The sequence below is a fragment of the Glossina fuscipes genome, unplaced genomic scaffold, assembly GCF_014805625.2.
Source record: "Glossina fuscipes isolate IAEA_lab_2018 unplaced genomic scaffold, Yale_Gfus_2 28, whole genome shotgun sequence".
In the NCBI taxonomy this organism is placed as follows: Eukaryota; Metazoa; Arthropoda; class Insecta; order Diptera; family Glossinidae; genus Glossina; species Glossina fuscipes.
In genome coordinates this window covers 100,991-127,161 of record NW_023998423.1, presented here as the reverse complement: position 1 = coordinate 127,161, position 26,171 = coordinate 100,991, and the positions used below count along the sequence as shown (strand labels likewise).

General features: G+C 33.4%; 1 protein-coding gene across 3 annotated transcripts; it reads right to left on the bottom strand.

The window, feature by feature from the left end:
* Nucleotides 1–6,991: 6,991 nt before the first annotated feature.
* LOC119636621 lies at nucleotides 6,992–22,957 on the bottom strand. Of its 3 annotated transcripts, XR_005247158.1 has the most exons (5): nucleotides 22,875–22,957; nucleotides 20,253–20,423; nucleotides 20,094–20,193; nucleotides 17,323–17,776; nucleotides 6,992–8,079 (listed from the first exon to the last, which is right to left on the bottom strand). XR_005247158.1 is itself a non-coding variant. In XM_038032100.1 (4 exons), the coding sequence occupies exons 1-4, from the start codon at nucleotides 22,896–22,898 to the stop codon at nucleotides 8,054–8,056; spliced, it is 321 nt and encodes a 106-aa protein (XP_037888028.1). In that variant the 5' UTR covers nucleotides 22,899–22,957; the 3' UTR covers nucleotides 6,992–8,053. The 3 variants fall into 3 exon arrangements, 2 of the variants coding, with proteins under 2 accessions (XP_037888028.1, XP_037888027.1); XM_038032100.1 differs by lacking the exon at nucleotides 17,323–17,776; XM_038032099.1 differs by lacking the exons at nucleotides 6,992–8,079; nucleotides 17,323–17,776 and having other exon boundaries at nucleotides 19,769–20,193.
* Nucleotides 22,958–26,171: the final 3,214 nt, after the last annotated feature.

The following is a 26,171-nucleotide window of genomic DNA, read 5'->3' as shown; positions in this document are numbered from 1 at the left end:
TTATATAGAACGTTACCATAGCTGCCAATACGAATTCTTGAGAAATCTACTTGTGCAGTTGTCAGTTGTGAATGTTGCGAGTAAATTAAATGCCAAAACCTTTGCAACATTCAAAGGCTCGTCTTCAAAGGGTCTAATAAACATCTTGACATTACTTGGAAAACAAAATATCAATAAAATATTTCACTTTGTTAAAACAACTAAACTAACCGTCAAACCCAGCCTTAAAAAAAGATTCGAAAAAACTTGATTGGTTGCTAGGGCTGAGCCTACATTTTTTTTTTTTTTATTTTAATTACAATTATAATATCTTCGCTTGACTAAAAATTTACCCTAGCATGTTTGCATTTCTTAATGGGTTTTATGGGTTTCGTGATCATCTTTATATCCAACTGCAAAAATACCACTTACATCGCTTAGCATTGTTGCAGTCAACTTCAGGCACTGATCAGCTAGTGGTTATCTGCTCCCACCAAATATAGAACACCACCTTCGAAATGTAAATGTAAAGCTCTTCTACCGCCGTTATTGAAATGGATTGGGAACGTAGGTTCATGGCGCTTGCAATTATCATGCTACGTAATATTACAGTTTTTTTTTTTAATTAATTTAGTTGACTAAATAATGTTTTAAAAGAAATTCTTCCTTTGAAGTCCTTAAAAAAAGCATATTATATACATTTTGCTCTTCTCTTTTCATAGCACAACATTTCTCAATTTTTACATTATCAAATCATCTTCAAAGAGCGATTCAAGCCCATAAGAAACTTCCGCTTTGCATCTTAGAGATTTTGCAATTGATCTTAATCAAATATTCGTTGCAACTTCTTTTTGTCAAAAATTTGTGACTGCTGCTTACGCGCTTTTCGCTTTTAAAATTGGTATGTTAAATCGTTCACATCTTATAAAAAAGGAGATCATTGCCGGCCATTTGTATTTCCACGCCTTTCCAATCGGCCAGACAAAACGGAACAAAGACGATTAAGGCAAAAATTTCTATTCATCACATCGATTAATGTGGAGACCTCTAAACCAAAAAGCAATTACTATTTAATATTCGCTCCGGTTTATAAGTGCTCTCTCTGATATTTTTTTATTGCTCAGTTGATTTAAACTCTTGCGTAAGTTAAAAGACGGCCAAACTCGGCAGCAAGCAAAAGAAAAAAACTATTCAAACTTAAACGTGATGACGCGCTACGTTTTTCTTTACGAAATTGACATTTCAACTTTTTCGTTTTCTATACGACCTGCATGTTAACCTACGATAACATATGCTTACATTCTGTTACCTTGTTTTTTATAGTTAAATTGATCAGACACAAAGTCGCCACAGCAGACAACTGCAAAGCAGTCATAAGCAAACTTCAAATTAATTTTAGTCTTTCGCCTTCTGAAGCCTTATCGGAAAGTTTATTAAACTACTAATCAATTTTATTAGATCACAGCGTACAAGATCGTTAAAGCTGCACGTTACAGTTTGAATTTCCCAAGATGAAAATAATGCGTTCATGTTTTTTTAATGTCTCATTTGGGTTTTTGAGATCTTTAATAGCTTTTATCAATTCTTTTTGCCCGCTTCGCTTTTCTTGCTGCATTATTAGCTTACCTTATATCTGATTTACTTTCTTTTTGTTGATATTTTTAATAACTTTATTTGTTTTATGTTTTGTAACTAATTGATGATGTATGCGTCAAGTCTAAATTTGAATTGCACTTTAATACTTATTTCCAGGTTTCAAAGTGCTCACCTGCACTCGTTTGTTCCAATACGAATGGAACGCCTGCGGCCGTAGCAGAAGTTTTCTTTAAAGTTTAGTGTAACAGCATATAATTTCCTAGGGGCGCTCTCTTGAAGTGGAGGAAGTGGTAGTCAGGTCTTAAATGCTCAAATTGTCAGGAAGCTATAGGAGCGTATAATGAAGCCCAACAGTTTAGGATGCCCTCATTTGGAAATTTTCCACAAGTTTCTTTAAGAGAGCATCTTGCATATATAATTCTTCTTCTACCTTGCTAATCTTTACCCACACTACACATCATTCATCACATATCACGTGGCGGTCCTGCCACTTGAAGATCATGATCTACACGATCTTACCAAATTTTCCATATTGCAGACGACACTCCTACTTCAACGTAACCACATTTTTACCTACTACTCACTATGATCCCTGCCAAAGAAGGACTACCAGCCCCGAAACAGAACAAGTAATATCATTCTTCACCCTATTCGACTTTAAACAAGCTCACCCAGTAATTTGTCGACAACGTAAAGACTATTGATTACGAAGACATAATTGGGGAAAGAAGATGTGGAAAACAATACCAAGCCAATCAAGCGAGAATTGCTGAACACATAAATAACAATCCTCTCCCGGAATGATAAGACCCCACTGCAATTACGAACCTTATGGAAATTATATATGCCGTGAAGTAACTCATAAAAAAAGCATAATTTATTCACATAAAAATTACTACTGCATTTGATAAGTGATAATTGCGACTCCAATTGGATGTCAGAAAAAAATAAGATATAAATAAACAATAAAAAACAAAAATAATGATGAATAAGAAAAACAACTTAGACGGACCTTATCATATCCCTTTCTTTCCTTATAAAAAGTTGATAGCTGCTTAATACCAATGTTTTCATAGAATAATTATCCCCGAGCTATTTATCCTGTTCTTAATCTTAGCGTAAGGCTTCAGATATGTAAAATATTCTCTGAGACATAGCTTCGTTAGCATGATCCTTCATTATAAAAACCTGCGGTAAATTCCCTTGTTGTCAAAATTTCAATCATAAACTACTTGTGCTCTTTTCTGCTGTAACTTTTATTTAACAAAAATGACCCAACGGGCAGACGAAAAACTTTATGTAGAAATTGTTTTCATAGATGAATTCCAGTTTACGGCTATAACCGTTCTTGATGTGAGGTTCCACTGTATTAAATTTTGCTTACTTTTTTTTTCTTTGTAAAGGAAGAGTTGGAAATTCCTCTCACATATAATGAAATTTTTCATAGGTTTGTTATTTAAATTACCAAAAAAAGCAAAGAAAAATGAAAGGTTACACACATACACACGTACACAAAAAACTTAAAAAAAAATTTTCCATTTAAATTGCATGTAATTGCCTATAAGCAAATATCTGCATACATATATAGCCTATTAGAGAGAGATTTATAGTACACTTATCAGGGATGCACATGATGGCGGTTTTTAATCTCTACGCTAGAGTTTCTTTAGTTTATTTTCAATATATAAAAAATTTTTTTTTCGATATTGATTTTTATTATTTGCCAGCACACACATACACTATTATATGATTTTAATAACTACTTAAATTAAAAAATTTCCTTTTGCTACATTCTTTACTACCAACAAGTCCTTGACAAAAAAAATGTGAATTTTCTCGTCCAACTTTCCTACTATTATTACTATTATTTACTTATTTATCCTATTTCTGGTTTATATATATTCAGAGAGTTTCCTCTTCAATTCATTTGATTACAAAATAATTTATTGACAAAATGGCTGGCATCACCATACAACGTCAATAAAATACGAAAAAACAGAAGTAAAGTAAATATCTATAGAGAAAAACAACAAAACCCAAATAAAAGTTGGAGACGCAAATCTATGAGCAATCATTTCACGTCATTTGGGTTCAATGTGAATACTAATCAAGTCAAATCCAAAAGATCAACAAACAAGTGAAAAGAAGATTTAATAAAAAACCAAAAGTAAAATGTATACCCAAAACAAAAAGAAAAAATAAAAATAGAAAAAGATGTAAAAATAAAGAAATAACGAAAGTATATTCGGTTTGTTTGAACCATACGCTGTAGGCGAATGGATGACTTTTTGCCGTTATTTCATGTAGGATGACCGAGAGCATACATAAACGTGGATATTGTAGCCGTTCTAGTGTATGAGTAAAGAGTAAAATGCGTTGTTTTGAAAAATGGGGCTCACCTTAGCTTACATTACACTACGAACTTGCCCTTTATCTACATTTTCCCATTGTCAATAGCCGCCTGCATTTTTGCAAATTTGAAGTCGATTTACCCGACCTGTGAGAAACAGACGTACGGACGGCCAGAAATGAGTTTAAAATTTGATAACATATATATAGATAGATACACACATATGCTAAACCTTTTTTCTTCTATGAGTCACATATGTTTAATATACGCTTAATATACGCTGCCTATCTTTCGGTGGTGAGTATAAAAACGGGTTAATAAAGCCAAGAAAACTTAAGCGACAAATGCAGATAAAAACTGTAACATTCACAATAATTACCTTCAAGAAGTCCTATAAACACTTACTTAATTGTAAGTTTGGTGCTAAGATGGTTCTTGAGATCATTTAAATTTAAAATCTTTTTCCCTCTCTTGGCTCAGATTCATCTCCTGAATAAGTTGAAGCACTTCGGTCCGTCTATCAAACTGATATCTGTCGATGTATTCTGGTCACAATTTTTGATCCCACTGCTTCTATGGAATAAGATTAAGCCATGTTCTATGTCATGCATTAATTTTTTACGTTTAACAAATTTCAAGTTTCAAATTCAGAGTTCGTCCTTGCAATTCAACATGGTTTTGATAACAAATCGTCCTTTTGGCAGGTAAAAAAATCTTGTTTTTCTTTTTACAAAGCTAAACTTTTCTCAATAAATTCCATGTAGAATTTGGTACCATCCTTTAGCGGCCTATCAGCTGCGAAAAAAGAATGATAAAGAAAGCTGTGTTCTTTTTAAAAATGAATTTTTCCCATAATCCTTAAACTAATATATGCAGACCTGAACGTATAAACAATCCAATTTTCCATTACAAAAAATGCAAACGTTTTTCAAAAGATCTATAAAAAAATTAAAAGATGCTGTCTCAATCGGATTGCAGATTTTGTTCACTTAAAAAATAGTTAAAGGACGTCGATACCTTCACAGATTTAGGCGTTCTATTTGACCATAGATTACGTTTTAACTTGCATATTAAGCTCCCGTTAAGCAAAGCTAGGCCCGTGCTTGATTTTATAAAGAGGTAGTTCAAAGAGCTTGATGATGCTTACATTACTAAAAGGCTTTACAAGTGTTTGGTTAGACCTATACTTGAGTATGCCTCTGTTGTGTGGTCTCCTTCATGTAGGTGCTAAGTAGATTCAATTGAATCTGTTCAAAAACAATTCTTGCTTTTTGCCCTTAGGAATTTTAGTTGGGATCCGATTGCCTCTCTTCCCCTCTATGAAAATAGGTTGTTTCTTTTGTCCTTACCGTCTCTAAAAAAACGCAGATTTGTTCTTGGCGTTTCCTTCGTAATCAAAGTAATAAATGGTGCTATTGACTCGCCTGCATTACTTGGTGAAATAAGCTTTAATGTCCTCAACCGCTTCTCTAGGCACTTTACCTTGATTAAGCTTAGGCAATGTAAATATAATTATGAGCTGTTTAACCCGCTCAGAGTTGTTTGCAAGAAGCTAAATGATGTCTATCACTTATTCTCATTATCGGACTCTTTAAAGTCCATCAAAGCAACATTGCTAAATGCGCTTTACTTACCTATGTCATACTTAAACTACCTCTTAACCTCAAAATGTCACGATGAGTCGAAAATTAATTGTTGTTAACTACTATCGGTTGCCAAGCTTATGCTTGTTTGCGATGACTTAGGAGTTCATTTGCAATTCGGTCCTGTACCGGTTGTGGGTGTGGCTCTATGCTAGTTGTGTACATGCTTTTTTTTCTTTTTTTTTTTCCTTCTTATTTGCATTATTACACTTATACTAAGTTTTAATATTAGTTAATTTAAGATTTACTTTAAGAGTCAATTGAACTCGATTGTCAATTTGTTTTAGTTGAGTTTCTTGTATAAATAGAATAAATAAATAAATAAAAAACTGAAATGGATCTTACACCGTAATCTCAAAAAGCCTACAAAAAACAAGTAACAGTACTACAGCCGTTTAAAGCCGGCTGTTATGTAAGAGCATAGTTTTCATGAAAACCCTCATATTGGAGGGTGCCCCAAATTTAGCAAACTTAATTTACTTGTCAAAAATTTTACTATTTTCCAGTTGCTTATAAAAAATGACAAATTAGTCTTTGTTCTTATAGAAAGGTTCGCTTTTCATGAAAGCCTTTATATATGGTTGAGTCTAAAAAATGGATCTACATGTCTTATCCAAATTCAATAAGATCAATTTTTACGTCTAATACTTATTACGAACAAGCTTTCATCGACAAATATTCGAAATTAGTCCTTTCAACTATATAAAAATTCATTTTCTATAGCATTCGTCCTTAGACAAAGACAGCTCAGTGTAGCAAATTCCATCAAAATATCTTAAAAATTACGGTATATAGGTTGAACACAAGAAAACAAGACAATCTTAGATCGCTATAAAAAGCGATTCCATAACGATCAGTATAATAAAAAATTAGTCTGTTTCAAATCCTTCTAGGCGTTAATAAAACCTCGTGCAATATGTGGTGCGGGCTACAAAGATGCATCTCTGTGAAATGAAATAACATAAATTAAAATCGGGTCCATTCAAATTTAATTCAAATCTAACATAATTTCACAAATTTCAATTCATTACGCTGCTGTACGATTAATATAATAGTAAACTAGTGCTAACGATTGGGTGAAATGACGCCAAACCCCGTGCAGCCAGCGATGGGAGAATGTGGTAGATAATGTTTCAAATGGACGGATATTTTCAACTATACCTTGCCAGTTATATTATTTGGACAAGACATTATGAAAAATCATATTTCTAATAAAAGCATGGAAAAAACTTTGAAATGTTTGATTCCGGCATCAAACCGCTACTTCAAGATTTTATTTATTTATTGTCTATATATTTCACAAATAAATTGACAAAGTGTAGATTTAAAGATAGCTGAATAGCTTACATCATTTGCTCACCTATATTGAACATCATTTGCTCCACTTGAGATTTGAGCGAGCGACCATTGAATTGTTAGTTACGATCCTTTGCGTACTCGACTACCCTGGCGGACAAGCACATTAAGATATTTTTTAAATTCTTTGGTCAGGCGCCCTTACCTTTACGATGTCGCATATTAGCGCCATGAACTCTAAAATTAAATGAATATATGTGCTATTAAAACGTTCAAATATCACTTGTACTTAAGCACCCTTTTTTCACAATTCCAATTATGCGGCGCGCTAACAGCGCTCTATGGTACCAAATAATTGACATATATTATTTTCTGGCTCAAGTAGCTTCTTCCACCTAACCTCGTCTGAAGCGGTGAAGCAATTCGTTTAAAACCAGAAAATTCGTTTATAAAACGGCATAGCTTCCCTTACTTTATTTACTTTGGTAGCGGATGGGAGCTGCTCCTCCGAAGCGGAATGATCATTCAACTGTCTATTTTTCGCTTCCATTCTATAAATACTATTTGTAATACCTTCACCCGATTATCTTTTTAATATAGCTATGAAGTGTTTAGGCAATTGTACCATTTATTGGTGATTGCATTGCCTTCCACAGCCGAACTGTTGCGTTCACCAATCGCGTATACAGGCATCCTCTTAAAAACACGCCCCAAACAAAGAATGATCGTACTTCTTTGGAGTAATATGTGTCCATTGGTTCAAAATGGCATCGTAGTATTCTGCGGTCAGTTCCATGTCGTCAGTATCGCCACCCAAAAAATGTACAAAACCGTTAAAAGAACTGTGGACAGACCCACATTATACTTTTTCATTGGCGCTATCGCAAACAATTCTCCACTGGTTACGTCGTACATGTTGCATTTATTATGTGGCTGAGGTTCCCATAGTCATTCATGGCTAATAGCACATGAAGCTTGCTGTTCCGAATCTAAGTTTTATTTTTAGACAAATATTTTCATCTCATTATCATGACGTTGACGCTGTAGATCACATATGCAGAAGAGTTCCAGAAGAAACTGATTTCTTAAAAACTCAGATATGAGCTTCTCGTATCTCTGCATCGTAACTAATCCAGTTCAAAATACTTTCTTAAGCAATTGCTTAGTGTTGGACATAAATGTTATCTCACTATGTTATGTCACTATCGTTTTGAACTGGAAAGAAGCATTAAAAAATAAATTCAACTTAGAAATAGTTAACGTTTAAACAAAAGAATCAGAGTGTATGCATATCCTAACTGTTGCAACCCGTTTCTTGTTTACATATTTCCTCGAAGGACAGCGCTAAGAATTCCTCTTGATTAACGAAAGCGGAAAGCCTTTTACAATACATTTTTTACAGTAAGTAAAGAGTTCTAAACAAGAATACGTACTTTCAAACTGACCAAATATTTATAGGTCGAAAACATATAAAAAAACTTGTAGAACTTGCTGGCAATCGACGAAATATTAAAACAATTCGTTAGCCTTAGCACGCGTTTTAGAAAGTGCTCACAATTATTCTTCACCATTTTAGGACATAATATCGGAAAAAGTTGCAGATTTCTTGTAAAATTGTTGCTTGATAGCTTTATGGACCTGCTTGCATTGAAAGATCGCTGCGAAAAATGTACAACCATCTTCGAGTATGGCCGCGCAGAAAGAATTTATTTTTATGAACTCCACTAGAAATCCACAGGTCTCTACACCTTTGATTAGATGTAGTTGTTTTGAGAGATCTTTGGTACGTATAGCGTGATGCTGGAACTGCCTACTCTTGGGCTTACGCATTTTTGCGCACTCTAACAACGCCTTCCGGGTTAAGTTATTTAGATACCTTACCATAGTTATATAGCGGATAATATGTTATTCACTTATATTACTATTATTCACTGTATTTCTCTAATATATTGGATTGTCAAGGTAGGTGAAAATATAAAGAAATAAATAAATAAATAATTAATAAATAAAAGCAAGGAATAAGAGGGGACGCTATCTCAATGGGACTTAGTGCTTAATCTCATTGTCGAAACAATTTTTTAAGGTTGGGGAGCCAAATTACTTACGGCTAGCTGTATCTACTATCTACTAATCTTAAGTTTTAAAGTGTCAGCGGTAAATCATGACTTTTTTTTAGTTTATGTTATTGGATAAGTGAATTTATTGATTCATGCAAGAGATATACACTTTATATACTGCCTTTGTGCTTATTAGATATCTATTTTCTTATGATGAAGTTTAGAATATTATTATTTGTACATACCCAGTGTTAAGTTTAAGCTTTAACAATTCGGGGCAAATTGTACCCTGTAGTAAATGTAATTACTTCAAGAAGTGCTTTGTATTGTTTTCTAAATACATATAAATAAATAAAAGTAAACTATGCCGAAAATGCTGCTACCGACTCAAACATACTGCGCAGAATAAACCGAACATTTTCAGAAGCAAGCCTTGTTATATAGGCCTCTAAAATATGTAACTAACGTACGGCTCAAGTGTATTGTTTTCTGAATACATATAAATAAATAAAAGTAAAATATGCCGAAAATGCTGCCACCGACTAAAACCTAATGCGAAGAATAAACCGAACATTTTCAGAAGCTATATCGGCCTCTAAAATATGTAACTGACGTACGGCTCAAGTGTCAACTTGGTTGTGACGATATGCAATTTAGTCGACAAAAAATAAACGAAATAACTTCCCGAACAACCCAATACAATAATAAATAGTATAATAAAGCCCATATACAAATTAAATGCAATTTGAAAAATGAGTAGAATTTTCGGTTAATTTGTCCAGCATCGCATCTTAATTTGAAGAATAAATGCGTTTGTATAATGGTAACCTTCAAAGCACAGAACGTATGGTATTGCCATTGTCCAAGGTCACTGTACAAGGACAAATCAAGTTGGTGCGGATGTATGCCACGCTGCTCAATCCACTCTTTGAGGATTTTGATGAAATTTGGTTTAGTCGCGTGTTTGATCCAAGGAGGAATTTTATTGAAAATGGTTCGAATCGGACCACTTGTTCGAGCATTTCCCACATAACGTCTTATTTTGAATACGTACAGTGTTATATGGGGTACTAGGTACATAATAACCACCTTAGTGCTCATAGACGCAAACATTGTGTCTATACAGCCATTTCGTTCGCGTCACAAATGTTACTGTTATTGAAATAATTTATTTAACAATTTAATGATGTTACCAATTCTTATCGTTATTTAATGAAGCAACATTTGCATAAGTTTCTCTTTATCTATAATAAAATTTCCTTTTAAGCATTATCAATCATTTCTCATTAAGTATTAAACGCAAAAAAAATCACTTAATTTTGTGGTGATTTGTTAAACTGTTGTATGAAAGCAAAGAGTAAATAATTTAATATCCTTTTTAACTTTAAATATGTTTACATGAAGCTTGATATGCATAAGTACCGACCGTCTGTATAATGCGGTTAACGGCTGATGAGGTTTCTCATTTGCTCAAGCAACGGAAATAAGACCGCAAAGAGTTCAATAGCGGGAAAAAGATATCGAAATTTCTGAATACGCGGACAGAACGTTTAACTAAAATGAATTAACCGCTTACACGAATACGCACATGTGAAGAAAAATATTGGCATTTCAAGAACTCGCAGGAATTTATTTATTTTTTCAATTCTACTACATGAATATTAGCTGAATTAGAATTATATTTGCTAACAATTACATACGACGATAATCCTAACACTAAAGGACTGCAAGACTTAACCAAACGTAACTATAACTATGTCTATGTATTCATGTTTCAATAAAATGTAATTAGAAATACCAGAGCACCAACTTGGCTTTATGGACCAGAGCCCAAAACTGCAATCCAACAAACAAACGAATACCGGAGTTCAAGGGGACCGTTTCTATGTTAAATGAGTTGTGATATGGTTATGTTTATCGTTTGAGGTCTAAAACGAGGGATGAAATAAAACGTTCGTACGTGTCAAAACAGCCGCCGTAGCATTACATAATTTTAATAAATTAAGCCCTTGTATTTTATTGAGGCATTATATATATCGTTCATGAAGAATATTTTTAAGATGCTTATATCTTCAATGCAATTAAACAAACAAAATTGTGGCGTCTTTGAAACCTCTTTCTAAACGTTGCAAACATTTCGACGAAATTAAAATGCCTCTCATCCTTCGGTGGGGGGTTTAAAAAAGGAATTATCTAAATTTTTAGCAGACCACTAACGCCTTTATAGCTCTTTAATATCTACCGGGGCCTATTAACATAACTTTTTTTTTTGTTTAATAAAGATGTAATCGCTTAACAAAACGAAGTCTCGTAATTTTTTTTTTTTTTTGTTTGTTTTGTTTATAACCGTTATCCACCCTTTAACTCGATACTTTAATCTGTGATGGGCCTTAAGCTAAATCATACCGTTTAAAACACTAACTGCAGCCGCAGTTATGATAAACAAACTACACTCCGTTCATAAACATGAACACAAGGGTCACCTATACTAACACAGACATATTGTGTCAATATAGACAAACTTTGTTGGCTTAACAACCAAATCAAAGGAACAAAGCTGCACATAACGAATAAATAGATAAAACAAGTCAGAACAATTTTCGCAGCTCGGGACGAATTGTGATTACTCCCCATCCAGAGTATTTTCTTAAAAAACAAGCCTTACAAATTCCAGAATAACTTCGGATTCACAGAATACGGTGGACTGCGTAGAAAACATGAGTGTATAATATTTGCAGTGTTTTCTTATGCCGCACCATATGTGATACAGAGGTTTATTGAGTATGTGCGGAAGTATACAACACTCAGGACTTGTGATAGACTTATATAGAAAATAATTCGGAAAACGGTTCTGAATCGATCTAAGCTCTTCTGTTCATCTATCCGTTAAATCGTCTTATATTGTTGTGTTCACCGTGTTTTCAGTTATTCTTATGAAATTTGTTCACTAACGTACTTTTGGACCAAGAACGAATGCTATTAAAAATGTTTCGAGTCGGACCACTGTTCCGATCACACCCCATCAAACACATTATTTTGATGAGTTATTAAACGAAAAATCATTTCAATTTTTGAAATTCCGCGACGAGAATCGTTTAGTAATAATATTTCGGCATCCTTAATTGGTGTAAGATCCTTCGATCAGCTAAGTCAATTTTTTGCCATAAAACCGGAGGAAAAATACAGAAACTAAATTTTTATAAGAAAAGGATTCATTTTCAATATCTCAATACTTGATGAATTATCGTTCATAATAACAACTGGACCTAAAAACTAACCTGGCCGAATTGGGATAACGTAAATCTATCTTTTGGATTTCAACACATTATATACATTATAAATCATAAAAGTTGGTCATTAGTAGATCAATCATAGGGAATTTGGACCACATAAGACTATTTTTTAGACTGAACCATATGAAAGCCTCTCATGGAAACAAGTCCTTCTTAATTTGTGGTTTGTTATAACATTGAAGCAACTGTAAAATAAGAAAATCTTGGAGAATTAAATAAGGTTTGCTGAATTTAGACCACTTTGCCATTCTAAGTATATTCCAATATGAGGGCTTTTATGAAATTTATGCATTTATTAAAAAATAGTTTATAATTTTTTGTATATAAATAAAAGAGAATGACTCTATTAGGGAAAATTGTTTAGGGTATCTAAATGATGACCTTGCCTATATCAATCTATATAGAAGTCTTGCTTATTGTGTATTATGGATTTAAAGGAAAAAGTTTAATTTTCCTTCAAATATAAAAACAATAATTAATGTTAATATAAAATTTTAAAGTGAGAATTCACTTAAACATTTTCCATAAACAATATACAAACAATAATTAATGTTAATAGAAAATGTTTAAGTGAATTCTCACGATTTTCTCTAGAGGATGTTAAAGGTTATATAGCAAGCTCAAATGGAAAATTGTTGGAGTTATAATGCGGGCCATTTGAAAAACTCGTTTATCGGAGAAAACACTTTGAAAATTTTAAATATCCCTAATACTGGCATTTAGTTACATATGAAAAATCTGCATTTTTGAACCATTTGGCCATAACCCGTAATCACTTAAGGAATCATTGAAAAATTAATCGAGGTTCCCGTCCTTAAGAAAAATTTCAGTTTTTAAACAAATGAATGAAATAGAAAACAAGTAAGACCGTTATAGTCGGTCATTAGATACCATACATTACTCGTTATAGAAGCTTCTATTAGATTTGTGTGGATGTATGCAACAACCAGAGGAATTGAAGAGGACAGACTCATCTTTCATTATACTGAACGATTCAAAACGACTTTCTGAATTGATTTATCCTTTGATTTGGTTGACCGTCGTCTGTCCATCAGTCGCCTTGCTTTCTTGTATGTAACCTACATGAAGCAATTTCTAAGATAAATTTATGAAATTTGGTACTCTTCCACTTTCCATAAAATGTCTATATTTTGAAAAACTGCTATATGAATAACTATGCGGTGGGTGCAGGGTGTTTCATAGAGGGCGTGTCTCGCTCTATTCTTTTTACTTATTGTAAATAAACAACTTATCGTTCATATCGGTTTATAGATATTATATTAAATAATAATACAAACAATAACGTAAATATCGTTCTTTATCAAGTTCTTCTTTAAATAGAAAAATTGAATTAATAATAAACACGACACACAGATACAATTTTTAATGCCGATAATACCTGTATATCATTATTATTATTAATATTATTATTATTGTCAACACGTTCTTTAAAGTTTTGTCGGACTCTCAATGTGGATAGATGTTCGTTCTCATGTGTTCTTTTTTTCCCGTTCACGGAATTTTCTCTGACATTTATAATGATATGGTTGTTGATAGTAATTTTAATAATAATAACAACATCACAATTGCTGTTATTATTATTGCATATCCGATGATAACAAGTAGGAAAAGTAGGAAAGCTATATTCGGCCAGGGCCGAATCTTGTGCACCCAGCATTTCATCTCATTTTATGATGCTGTGGTCGTCTCTTGCTATTTTTGAGATAAAAATGTATACAATGCCCTTTTCGGTGTAACTCAAAAATACTGAGCAAAAAAACATGAAAAATTAAACGAAGTAAATCGTAGTACTTTACAATAATGATTGGGCGTATGCAGTTTTTTCTAATTAAAGACAATGTATTTTCACGTGAAGAACGGAACACAAAAAAGTTTTCAATGTTTTTTGTATTTGTCTTGTTAGTAATGAACAGAAAATGAAAAGAAGAAAATCTGGCCAATTTGTGTGAGCGTGGTGGACAGCCTTCTACCTTTCATAATTTACGACTAATGAGTAAAAACACCCGAATTTTTGCTTAGAAAGAGAAGTGTTATCGGTTTACGCTTTACTGCGGATGCGTCGTTTAGCCGAAGAGAGGCGAACTTGTTGGAACAAAGAGGCGAACTTGTCACGTAAAATGTCTACATTTTTGGTCTATGTCTTGTGATTGTTTAGCCGATTTCACCAATTTTCAAGACAAAGCAGTTTGCGTGAACATCTAACGTTTCTGCAAATTTGAGTTCGATATCCTAATGTTTGTGATCTAGAAAATTTTAATAACACACGTCCACACAGACACATAGACATGAATAGATCACTGTAAAACTTAACACTGATCCAGGATATATATTGTATACAGACTCTTTGAAGCTTCCTTTTGAGTGCACCAAACACTATGACCCAATAAGTTTGCTCCCTTTTTCTCGATTGTGGATATAAACATTATTACATTGAACGGTAAAAAAAAGAAATGTGAGCAAAATACCACCAATAAAGGCGGTTTATATTAAATTAGTTAAATAAACCGCAACAGCTTTTGTTAATATTAAAAATTCCCAAGTAAGCTCTAAGAAAAACAAATATTTGGGCGTAATAACCGCGAAACGTAACTGCATATATCCATTATGTAGAAAATATATGGATAATGATATCTGATCAATATTTAAAAGAAAATTGAACTGAAAAATTTTTAATCAATTCTTTTAAATAAAAAGAAAAACTGATCTTATAACGAAGACTTCAAACGTTTATTTAAAGTTCATAGAGAGTTGTGTTAACTACAGATGTGTTATCTCTTAAACATTTAATTACCAATCATCAGATCGGTACAACCGCCAAAAACATTATCCAAGGGTACGATATAGGTACTTCGGTGCGTAATAGGTGAGGGACGGACAAACGCGACCATTTTGGCTCTAAACAACGTATTTTTTAAACGAATAGATTTGCCTCGTTTGTATTTTCTTTTTGCTCTTCCAGGCAACACCGTCTTGGCAAATTCAGTGCACAACAACGCCTGATGAGCAAAAGCAGAAAAACACTGTGCAACGCTCGATTGATTCTGGCCATGTTAAGAATGTGGTAATATATTGGACAATCTGCACATTGGAGATGGGGCTTGGATCAATCATTTATCGTGTCATTGCAGACCCCAAATTCAGATTCCGGATAGCAGTTTTCCTCATTAGCAACTGCCTAACGATGTAGGACCACGAATTTTGCCTTAAATATCTCAACCGTCTGACATATTGAGAAGAAGAGCGATAATTAAATTTAATTTTAAACAATAGAAGCTATTGTTAATTTTTGTATCTAAGATATTGGGGAAAATAAATTCGTTTAATCTTTGAACAAGCGCTAATTATTCAATGGTTAATTGTTTGTTAACGCATTTATTTACTGCACAGAAATATACAACAGACTTATAAAGTCAATTGGCCACTATTTGCCGTATTTACATTTAGTATTGACTCATCAAAGACGCAACTGTCTTCTATCTACAATTCAATCCAAGGCGGTCGGCTGAGCGCACAGATATACAAACAGAAACGCAGACGAGTGCAACGATGGTCCGAGGGATATAGAAGGGTCGGATTTGCAGACAGAAAGACGAATGACTCTTGTCAACGTGAAGGTTGTTTTTGGAAAACAATCATTTCTAATGAATTTGCATATAGAAGTTAAGACGTAGTACAATTCTCTATGCGAGCGTAATTAAACCAATCACTAACTAATAATTACATACAATGAATGAACGAACAGAACAGCACAAACGAAAGACGAACAGCCAAGTAGATAGAAAGATAGGCGGAAGGATGGACAGAGAGTAAACAAATGGATGGACCAGCAAAATGATCTTCGTGAAGTCGTCTTTAAACCTCAGATTTAGATTATTATTCATATGTTCCTCGCTCCTGACAACAGACAAAAAACCCGGTTTATTATTCATACTAAAAATTCTTATTATAAAATGTTCACATTTTTTCGTAAAGAATATTTTTTCGATGGTTTTAAATTTCGTAAATTGTTCGTCAATCCTTTTGTTACGTGTTCGTTAGCACGCTCTCAATGTAATGTCGAATTGATGTCACTTGGCTTTTTTTGAAATTTTATCCCTCGAGCGTCGCAATGTCCGGCCTCACGCATGCATGGCAGCACTGTTTGCAGACCCATATGTATTCTAGACGAAACCACCGCTTCAAATGTACGTAAAATTTCATGCGATTTTCATAATTGCTTTACAAGTTGCAGTTGTTTTATGGCCCCTTTGGCCGACTTTCGCGGGTAGCTATCTACTCGGCTGTCTGCCATTTGACTTTGGAGTACAGTGAGAAATTCATGTTTTATTCATGTTCCATTCATTGTCATAAAACATTGATCCATTTCATTTGGTAATCACGAGCTTCTGTTTCAGATAATTCACAAAAGTGGCTGAATTCAAAGCGGAAACTAATTTTCATCTACGCGATAACCCCCCAGGTGTAATGTCAGGCAACAGCGTTGCCATATATGATATATATCAGACCTAGTAACTTATTGAGTGAGATGATATATCATATCCGTCATAAATAACTGCTATTATTATTATTATCATTTTTTTAACAATTTAATAATGTTACAATTTCCTATTGTTATTTTATGAACCAATATGTTCGTTTAAGTTTTCCTTTATCTGTAAAAAAATTTCCTGCTAAACATTATCAATCATTTCTCATTAAATATTGAATGAAAAAATATATCACTTAATTTTATGGTGATTCGTTAAAACGTTCTATAAAAGCAAAGGGTAAATAATTTAATATCCTTTTTAACTTTAAATACGTTTATATGAATGTCGATATTCGTATGTGCGAATTGTCAATATAATGCAGTTAAAAGCTAATGTAAACTTTCTCATTTACTCAAGCAACGGAAATAAGAACAGGTGGAGGCGAATAACAGCACAACGACATCGAAATTTGTGAATATGGGAACAGAATGTTTAATTAAATGAATTCACCGCTTAACGTACATACGCATACGCACTAAAAGCAAATCTTATCATTAATGTATTCTCTCGTTACAGACTTAACGAAAAGAACAGATGGGCGAGTGCACTCACATTTACCTTATATATCTGCCAGACCCGCTATTCAACGACACTATTCCAATCATTTCTTCTCCAAAGAGCAGCGGGCAGCCATTTGAATCCATAACGACATCACTCTAATCTTTTGCGAGTTTTTCTTGCCCCTTTACAGCCCTCTCCGACAGAGCTTTTTATATGGATCATCAGGTTTGTTTTTCACTATTGAAATTGCAGGTTTAGTCTTTATTTTCCGGCAGCTCAAATGTAAGATCATTACAAACATCTATATAGCGACAGTAGCAACAGTGGCTTACAATTTGATGAGGGTTAATCTTCTTCGTGTATTTCTTTTTCCCAAATTCAAAAATTTGACGGTATCATTGATGGACTTTGATAAATATATTCGCGAAATACTGGAAAGTTACCCATTTTCTTCCCATATTTCGAATCCATATGTTGTTCCTCCGAGTAAAGATTGCCGACATCAGGATTACTGTTTAATGAAAGTTTTAAATATGAAATAGTTATTATGTTGAATGTAAAACTATACTAAGTTTCGACGAATTGTTCGGCACTTTTAAAATCTGACCTGCTGCGCCTAATTGATAATGAAACTGAATTCCAAATGTCAATTTACAATACAGAAGATGTGATTTGTGCGATTTACTTCAAGTTTTCTCACTATAAGAAGGCGCTTGCAACTTCAACAACATTTAGTACTTATTCCGAAGTCCGATGACTGACGAAAAAGTTTAGTAAGGAGCTGACTTGAAAATGCTTTGCTTTATTAAGCCTCAATCGAAAAACTTCGTGTTCACACTGAGCATTTTTTTCCAACGTGGTGAATCATCTGTTGTTGGCCAGTCGAATATTTCAGAAAAAAAAGGTGCAAAAGCCAACATTTACTAGACAACGTGATGTCAAATTATTTAGCATTCCTTTTAATTTTGTAATCCTGCGCAATCGATTTTCTCCCAGGAATAACATAAAGCGAATAAGAACCTTTGTTACCCACCACTCGTAACTAATGCATTTCATTATTTTTGCGGAATGTAATGTAAATAAAAGGAAAAGTCTGTTGCGGCTTCATACTTGAGCGAGTAAGGACAAGACTAGATCTGGAGACGCATGTATCGTATTGCATAGATAAATGGCTAACAAACGTGTGATGTATGACCAAGGGCGAAGCTAAATGAAGTTTGGAAGATGTCTCTCAGACATAATTCGAATTGCGCTTTTATTACTCTCTTTCCAACAAAACGGATAAGTGAACTTCATGTTTTTTCGTTGTTAGAGGGCGAAGCTAAATGAAGTTCCGAAGATGTCTGTCAGATACACTTCGAATTACACTTCTTCTTCTGTTTCTAACAAAACGGATAAATGAACCTCATATCTTTTTGTTGCTAGAAAAGATTTTGAATATTGCAGCCGGCAGAAAGTTTGAATATTGTTCTCCTCAAGCAGCAAAACATATCGAATAAGGAAAGGCAGGAAAGCCATAAGGCTTACCTTCTGGTTTTTCATTAAACCTGACATAACATGAAAACGAACATATTTAGCTTTTTACTTAACCTATACCAATTTGCTCACCAAATTATTCAATACTAGCAAAAAAACAGAAGTTCTAAAAAACGCTTCAAAAACCATCTAAGCAAATGACCAAAATATGGTTTTTTCTTATGACTGGTGACCAGCTACAACGCCAGCAAATGGTTATTGTAAGTGAGAAAGTAGGCAAAAGTTGATACGATGAATAAATGATTCGCGCAAAAAACAGTGTGTTTAATAAATCAACCACTAAATCTAACATCTTATTCAATCATAACAGAGAGGTTCAAAGGCCCTACTAAGGTAAATAAATCTCAGTTGATTTGCGATCGTATTTGAATGCATTTGTGCTGATGAAATAAATGTTTCTTTTTTTGCGCGCTTATAAGCTCTGCGCTAACCACAAACACAAGTAGAACTTGTCCTGATTTTATGCAAGTAGAAAATTGGCTCAAATTATGTTGTATATGATGAAATTATGAAGAGGACTTAATGCTAATGTTTGCAACAAAATGTAATTATATGCAATTGAAATAATCTTTAGATGTACATACGCGCACACACACACACATGCACACGCTCATGCGTCATATAAATGCAGTTACATTATAACTATATATACCAACTCATGTTCCTCATTATAGGCTGTGATTATGTTTACACAGAAGCTAAGTACAATTGTAATCCCCCTTACCCTTCCCGGCTTGCACACACTCACTTTGTCTCTCTCTCTCTCTCTCTCTCTCTCTCTCTCTCTCTCTCTCTCTCCCTCTTTCTATCTTTTCTACCTTCTCTTGCTAGGCTTGCATTAGCATTTGTAATGTAATGGTAGAAAATAAAAGCTAATAAGTAGCATTTGTCTGCCAACAATGCGCTAATAACGTTGATTAACAAACAGATGAGATTTAAAATATGTATATGTATATGGATATGCATTCGAGAATAATAGCTATGAAAAATTAGGTTTATTTTATCCTTATTACAAGTTACATACGCGCACATGCCGAAGCTCCCGCGCAAACACATTTACAAAGTTGGGCAGATTATTGTGATTAAAAGATAATTGCTTGGAAATTGTCAACAAAGCATAAATATTTAATTGGTACAATTATTGAATTGTGTATAGGATGACGACAACATCGCCAACAACAGATTGTTACACTAATTAAAAGATTTTCAAAAAATATTTCAAATCACAAAAATTTGTCGCAAATTATTTTATTTAATCGTATCGCTCACGAAATGTTCACCATTTAATTTACCGTCATCACGTAATTGCTGCTCGATGCGACGTTTCTCCTCTTGCCCATCGGTGCCTAAACCAATACGTTCAATAAATTTAGCAGCACGAAAACCAGAAGTCTAAATAAAGAACCACAAATTAACTAAATGACAAATCACACTTCAAAAAATATTCGCACCTCATAGAACAAAGCTCTTCGTCGTTTGCTCACTTCTGGATCAAAATGCCAAGTGGTTCTTTGATGTGTTATCGGTTCTCCAGCCACATTATTTTCTAATGCTTCTGTTATCAACCGATAGATAAACGCTTCCGATATTGAAAAGTTAAAAATTAAGAGTATTAAAAGAATCTAAAATAAAAAAGAATGGACTTAGAGAACAAATTATGGTTTTTATATCCACCACTGAATAATAAGGGGACACTCATTTTGCTTTTTTTCATAACGTATGTATCACCCAAAAAGAAAGTTCGAATACCCTCCATAGTACATAAATTCTTGATCAACGTGAAATTCTGATTTGAACAAGCCATATCTGCCCGTCAGTGCATCAGTGTAATGTGTACTGTTGGCATTCTTCTGGTCGCAAAAATGAAGCTATCAACCTCAAATTTGGTAAAAATATTATAAGTTTTTGAACTGAAAATGGTCTAAATTGGTCAGAACAAAAGCCAGTAATGGAGCACAAACTGAACACAAGTCCGTTTTTCCTAACAAAAATTTTTGGGTTTTTGTTCGTTACTCACATATTGTAAAAGTTGGAAGGCTGATAATTTGCACATTTACTTAACGAAATATTCTAGTCCTAAGACGCAAAAATAGAAATAATCGGCCATGCCCACTCAAAGTTCGAAGTGAATAAATTTTATTTTTTTCACATTTTTGAGACTTTATGCCTATTTATCATATGATTAATTCTGAAATGAATATAGTAGACACCGCGATTACTTCTTTCTTAATAACACAGCGATATGGGTATCAAATAGAAGAACTTGAAAGCTAGAATGCGATAAACTGTATTACTTGTAATTTAATTATAGTGGACGTTTAATATATAAACATCTTGGGGCCTTTAGGAAAATCCGGTTTTTTGGACATTAAAATCTTAAGTGGACCAAGCATTTGTATGGAGGGTAGACGGGATTCGGCCCCCGTCGAATATAATTTTCTTCCTTGTTTTAAATAGTTTTGATTATTATCATTATTATTATAATTTCTTTATTCCAAAGGAATAAAATCTTGGACTTAAAGAAGATGAGCACGAAAAGTATCTGTTGCTTTTTTAGAAAAAAAAACAACTAGATTGTTTGTCTAATCTTTTTAAAAGAAATTTTGTGCTGTATTATATAAAAAGCCGAATACAAACAAAATCATGAACTGCTTTTGTAGAATTTGCAATTATGGAACTGTATATTAAAAATTAGATCTTTTCACAAATAAAAGCTTATTTTCCGCAAGAATGGTTATGTCCAACAGGTTCAAAAATTAGGTCCCAAAATGGATAATTTTCGTCATCTATAACTTTCCATCCTGTGAAGTTATTTCTGTAAATTGTGACCGAAACGTTCGTCGGCATCGCCTTCAGGTTCAGTACAAAAGCAGTCTGGATTGGCTTCTTAATGCGACCGAAATTTGTGATAAAATTGTAATGCTTAGTAAACTGATCGGATCCATTTATAACCAAGCATGCAGATAGATTTGACGAAGATTTAGGTAGCAATATTTTCCCAGGTCGAAAGTTATAAATGAAAATGTGAAAATACTATCATTTTTTTCAAGGTTGTTTCAGTTTCTTATCTTTTGTGGGTAGACAGATCGCAACCATCTTTTTCACACTGGATTCTTAATCGATCAAGGAGTACCTATGATAAACTTCAAATTTCTACCACAAGTGATGTAAAGTATTAAAGCATTATAGCTGCGGCTAAAGTGTTCAAAATTAAAGATGGGATCATGCATAGTGATATGGTAACGACTAAAGTCATTTCAAAACAAGGATAGTTATTAGCAATTATACACCGCACCACTCCTACTACAAGTACATATTAAATTTGTACAGATGTACTCAGAAAGAATTGACATTCTACTGACCGACTCACAATCATTTTCTCAATCCTTTTAAGACTCTGTGTCCATCTGTACGTCTTATTTTTTTGTGTTCAACCTACAGGTCCCAATTTTTAGGATATTTTAATGCAATGTGATTCGCCGACTTATTTTGGTCCTAGCTCATACTATTACGATATAGTATTTGTCACGAAACATTGAAAATTATACCTTTTTGTCGTATGAATTTTAGTTGTCGTTATGTGAGGAGGTTTAAAAATTGTTCCAGCCGGTTCAAAATTTTCATACCAATTTAGAATGTCCAAACAATACTACTTAGTCACTTCTGGTTAAAAAGTTTCGAAAATTGCAATTTGTTTCTTTATAACGACGCGTTACATGGGAAGTGGTCGACAAAGTGGACGGGTCTGGACCATTTTCAACCGGGTTCAAAACACGTCACTGTGTCAAATTTCATCGAAATATCTCGGAAATTGCGAGCTGTAACTTGAACACAAATTTACTTCAGACTTCAGACGGACAGACAGGTTTAGATCAATTCAGGTTATGATTCTGAATCGATCGGTATAATAAACGGTGGGTCTATATTAAGCTCTTCTGCTTGTTACCATGTACCACAAGTTTTGCGGGGTATAAAAAATTGAAAAAATTAAACCTTTTTTTTTAAACTTTGATTTATCGTTAAATAAATTGATTCATTTGTTATAGTCATTGAAAAGAGTAATAAAAACTTACATTTTTTAAAAATTTACGCTTCATTATCTAAATCAACTTTTATATATAACCGTCTCTTTAAATCGAGAGAACTCTTAAACAAAGCACTCTGAAGTAAACCGTATAACTAAACTTTAACCAAAGCTTTGACTGCATGATTAGATACAAAATCATCGATTTTTCAAACTCTTTCAAGGAGTTTAGGTATCGCTTCGTAGCAAAGAGACGGCAAAAGCACAGATAGCTGCGAAGAGATTGACAAAAAAAGAGTAGTTTCGGTATCAACAGAAAATTACAATTAAGATTTCTTTGGGTTACTGATGCTTCAGTGGTTTTGGCAGAGGTGCAACGAACAACAATCATTTAAAATTTTATATAAAAGCATATGTTACAATGATTACACTTTGTAAACATGAAATATAACATGAAAATTATAAAAATGTAGGATAATAATTTAAAGAAAGAAGAAATTTTTTTCCAAAAGTAATCAAAAAATATTATTTTAAAAAATCGCTCATGTTCACTGTCGAGCAGCTCTCAAGTAAATCATAATCAAGTTTTATTTTCTCAACAGTTTTTTATCTCGTTTATTACGTAAGAGGCTGTTGTAAATTGTGGTGATCTTGCTGTACATCCGCAAACACAAGAAAACCGGAGTTTAAGCTTTAACCTCATTATGAATTTGCGAATGTATTTTCCTATTCCGCAACAACTAGTTTATTACATTTTTTCAGCGAGGCCTAAGCGCAGCATTATTTTGCGTGCATAGCAACACATAAATACGTGTATATATATATATATATGTACACATACACAGATACATATTATATATAGTCTTTTAGTCACGCATGCTCAAAGTTTATTATATTTTTGCATTTCTTCACTTACGTAAAACCATAAAAGCCTTTGTCAATAGCGTAAAGAAATTGTAAATTGTTATTACAGAGTAGTCAGCAAATGCTTAGCAAACCTGTTCACCTTTCTATATAAATCACCGAAGCATTGGAAGTATATTCGATTTGCCATTTTTTTCATAACATCTCGAAATAATTATCTCATAAACTACTCCACTCTATTCGTCTGTATCTCCGTTCACGTGGTTTCCGTTATTGAAAGCTGGAAACCTGAAATTGTTTGCTAGACATCTAGTGGATGACCATTGATTAAGAAAATTGACGAATCGGTAATCCACAACTACATTAATTGGCTTGTATTTTGGGCACACATCACAAAGTTCTAAGCAACCTTAAACAATTTAACTCATTCTATTGTCACTTGACGACTCAACTCACAATACCTTCTTCCTAGCGCACCTTAACTATCTCTCTCTCTCTTGCTCTCTTGCTCTCTTGCTCTCTTGCTTTCTCTGCCCTTAAAAAGACTCAATTGTGATTATTTTTACCTTGATGTGTGAATGTCGAAAATGTTTATATCATAAATCAATATCTGGTATAGATTATTGTAATAATCTGTGCTGAAGTTTCAGATGGTCTTAGTAAAGACCCGCATCAAGTTCGAAATAAATATCTGTTAAGAATAGCAAGTTAAACATTTTTAGTCTATTAATGGCGACCTGTTTGGCAGATCACTTTTATTTTATGCAGCTTTCTACTCATTATTAACGATCGTGAAGTTACCATCAGCAGAAGGCAAACCAAACATAACCACTCTGAATCTTACGATTGTGAAGAATATGTGTACTTTCCTGGTTGCTGAAAAAAGAACATAGTTTGTATACCGCCGTGTTCGGTTGTGGGCAAGTAATTTAATAGAACAAAATTCCTAAGAAGATAGTTATCGTGCATAACTCATAAATCTTTGAAGAAAATTATCTAATATTATCTAATATTTGCAGATTGCTTAACGGATATATAAGACAGCAATAAAAAATCTTTGCATTCTTTCGCAGGTGAGGGTTATCGAAAACTGTTCTAAAGATGAGCACAATTGTCCTACCTATTATGTCCTATACTACTTGTCGTACAAGGATATATTAAGTTTGTTTGACCTATTTTTTATTCTACCGATTAATTGAGAATTACTTTCTGAATCGATCAAAGCTTCTTCACCTTATAGGTATGATGAAATTTGGTATACCGGCACGTTTGAGCCCAAGAACGAATGCTGTCAAAAGTGATTCGGATCGGACCACGATTTTATCTCTATATACTGAGAACCAAAGTCGGATTTCGTTTTGGTCCCACAATGTAACTAAAATAGGACTCTAAAAAAAGAGCAAGAGATTTTAGATCTCATTGACATAAATCTAATCGGAGTCAACTTAAACGAACACATTGTAGTTTCAATAAATAAATTTTCTCTTAAGAACCCTGACATATACACCGAATGCTACCCCAGCATAGACAGATGGACAATATAATTCATTTCTTAGAATAAATCCTTTCGCTACAAACTTAATACAAAGAATTAATAAAATTGATGGTTTATTTTTAATTGATTATAAGATTGTGCTTAAACTGGAAGTTTTCACTAATGCGTTTAAGTTTAACTTCGCTTTTGTACATAAACTAGCTGACTATGGGAAAGCGTGATAACGCTTGTACGTTTGCCACAATTTGGTTTTCAATTTAGAGAATCTCTTGACGTAAACTGAAAATTTTTGTGAGTTTGTGGGGACTGTATTAGATTTCAAATTGCCATCTGGCCGAAAATGTACTTATCAGAACACGAAAATAGATATTATTGTGAAAACTATTTTGCGAATCTTTTTTCAAATCCGCAAGCACCGCTATTTCTAACTGAACTACAATAAAATTTCCGATTTCTCTCAAAAACCGTACTATGACATCAAAGTTAACTGTTTGTTTCACAAGTTTGTGAACTCTCGCTAAATTTGTTTAAACTTTTCACTCTTGCTTGCAAACCGATTAAAAAGACGTTGCTTGAAGGTTTGCCCATTAGATTATTAAATCATCATAATTACCAATTAGCTTGGGTTTTTATTTAAACCACAAAATCGTTTTTGATTGTGTTATCATAAGTTTAATGCCAATGTCGAGAGTAAAAGTTTAGCCTGACCTAATGAATATCTAAATTCAGCATTTTCTCAATGGTAAAAACATTTGATAATTTGCAGTATTAATTAATTAATCTAAACATTGAATACAAAAATATTGAAATCAGACACGCTTGCCGAGATTGTATAACACCTTTATTCATTTTAGCTGAATTTAGCTGTCCGATCTAAAGCAAATATTTGCATACGTTAGTGTACATACTATAGTATTCACAATATGCATCACCGTAAGAGACCACACCGTATATTTCATCTAAAATAAATTCTTTTATTCGAATTTA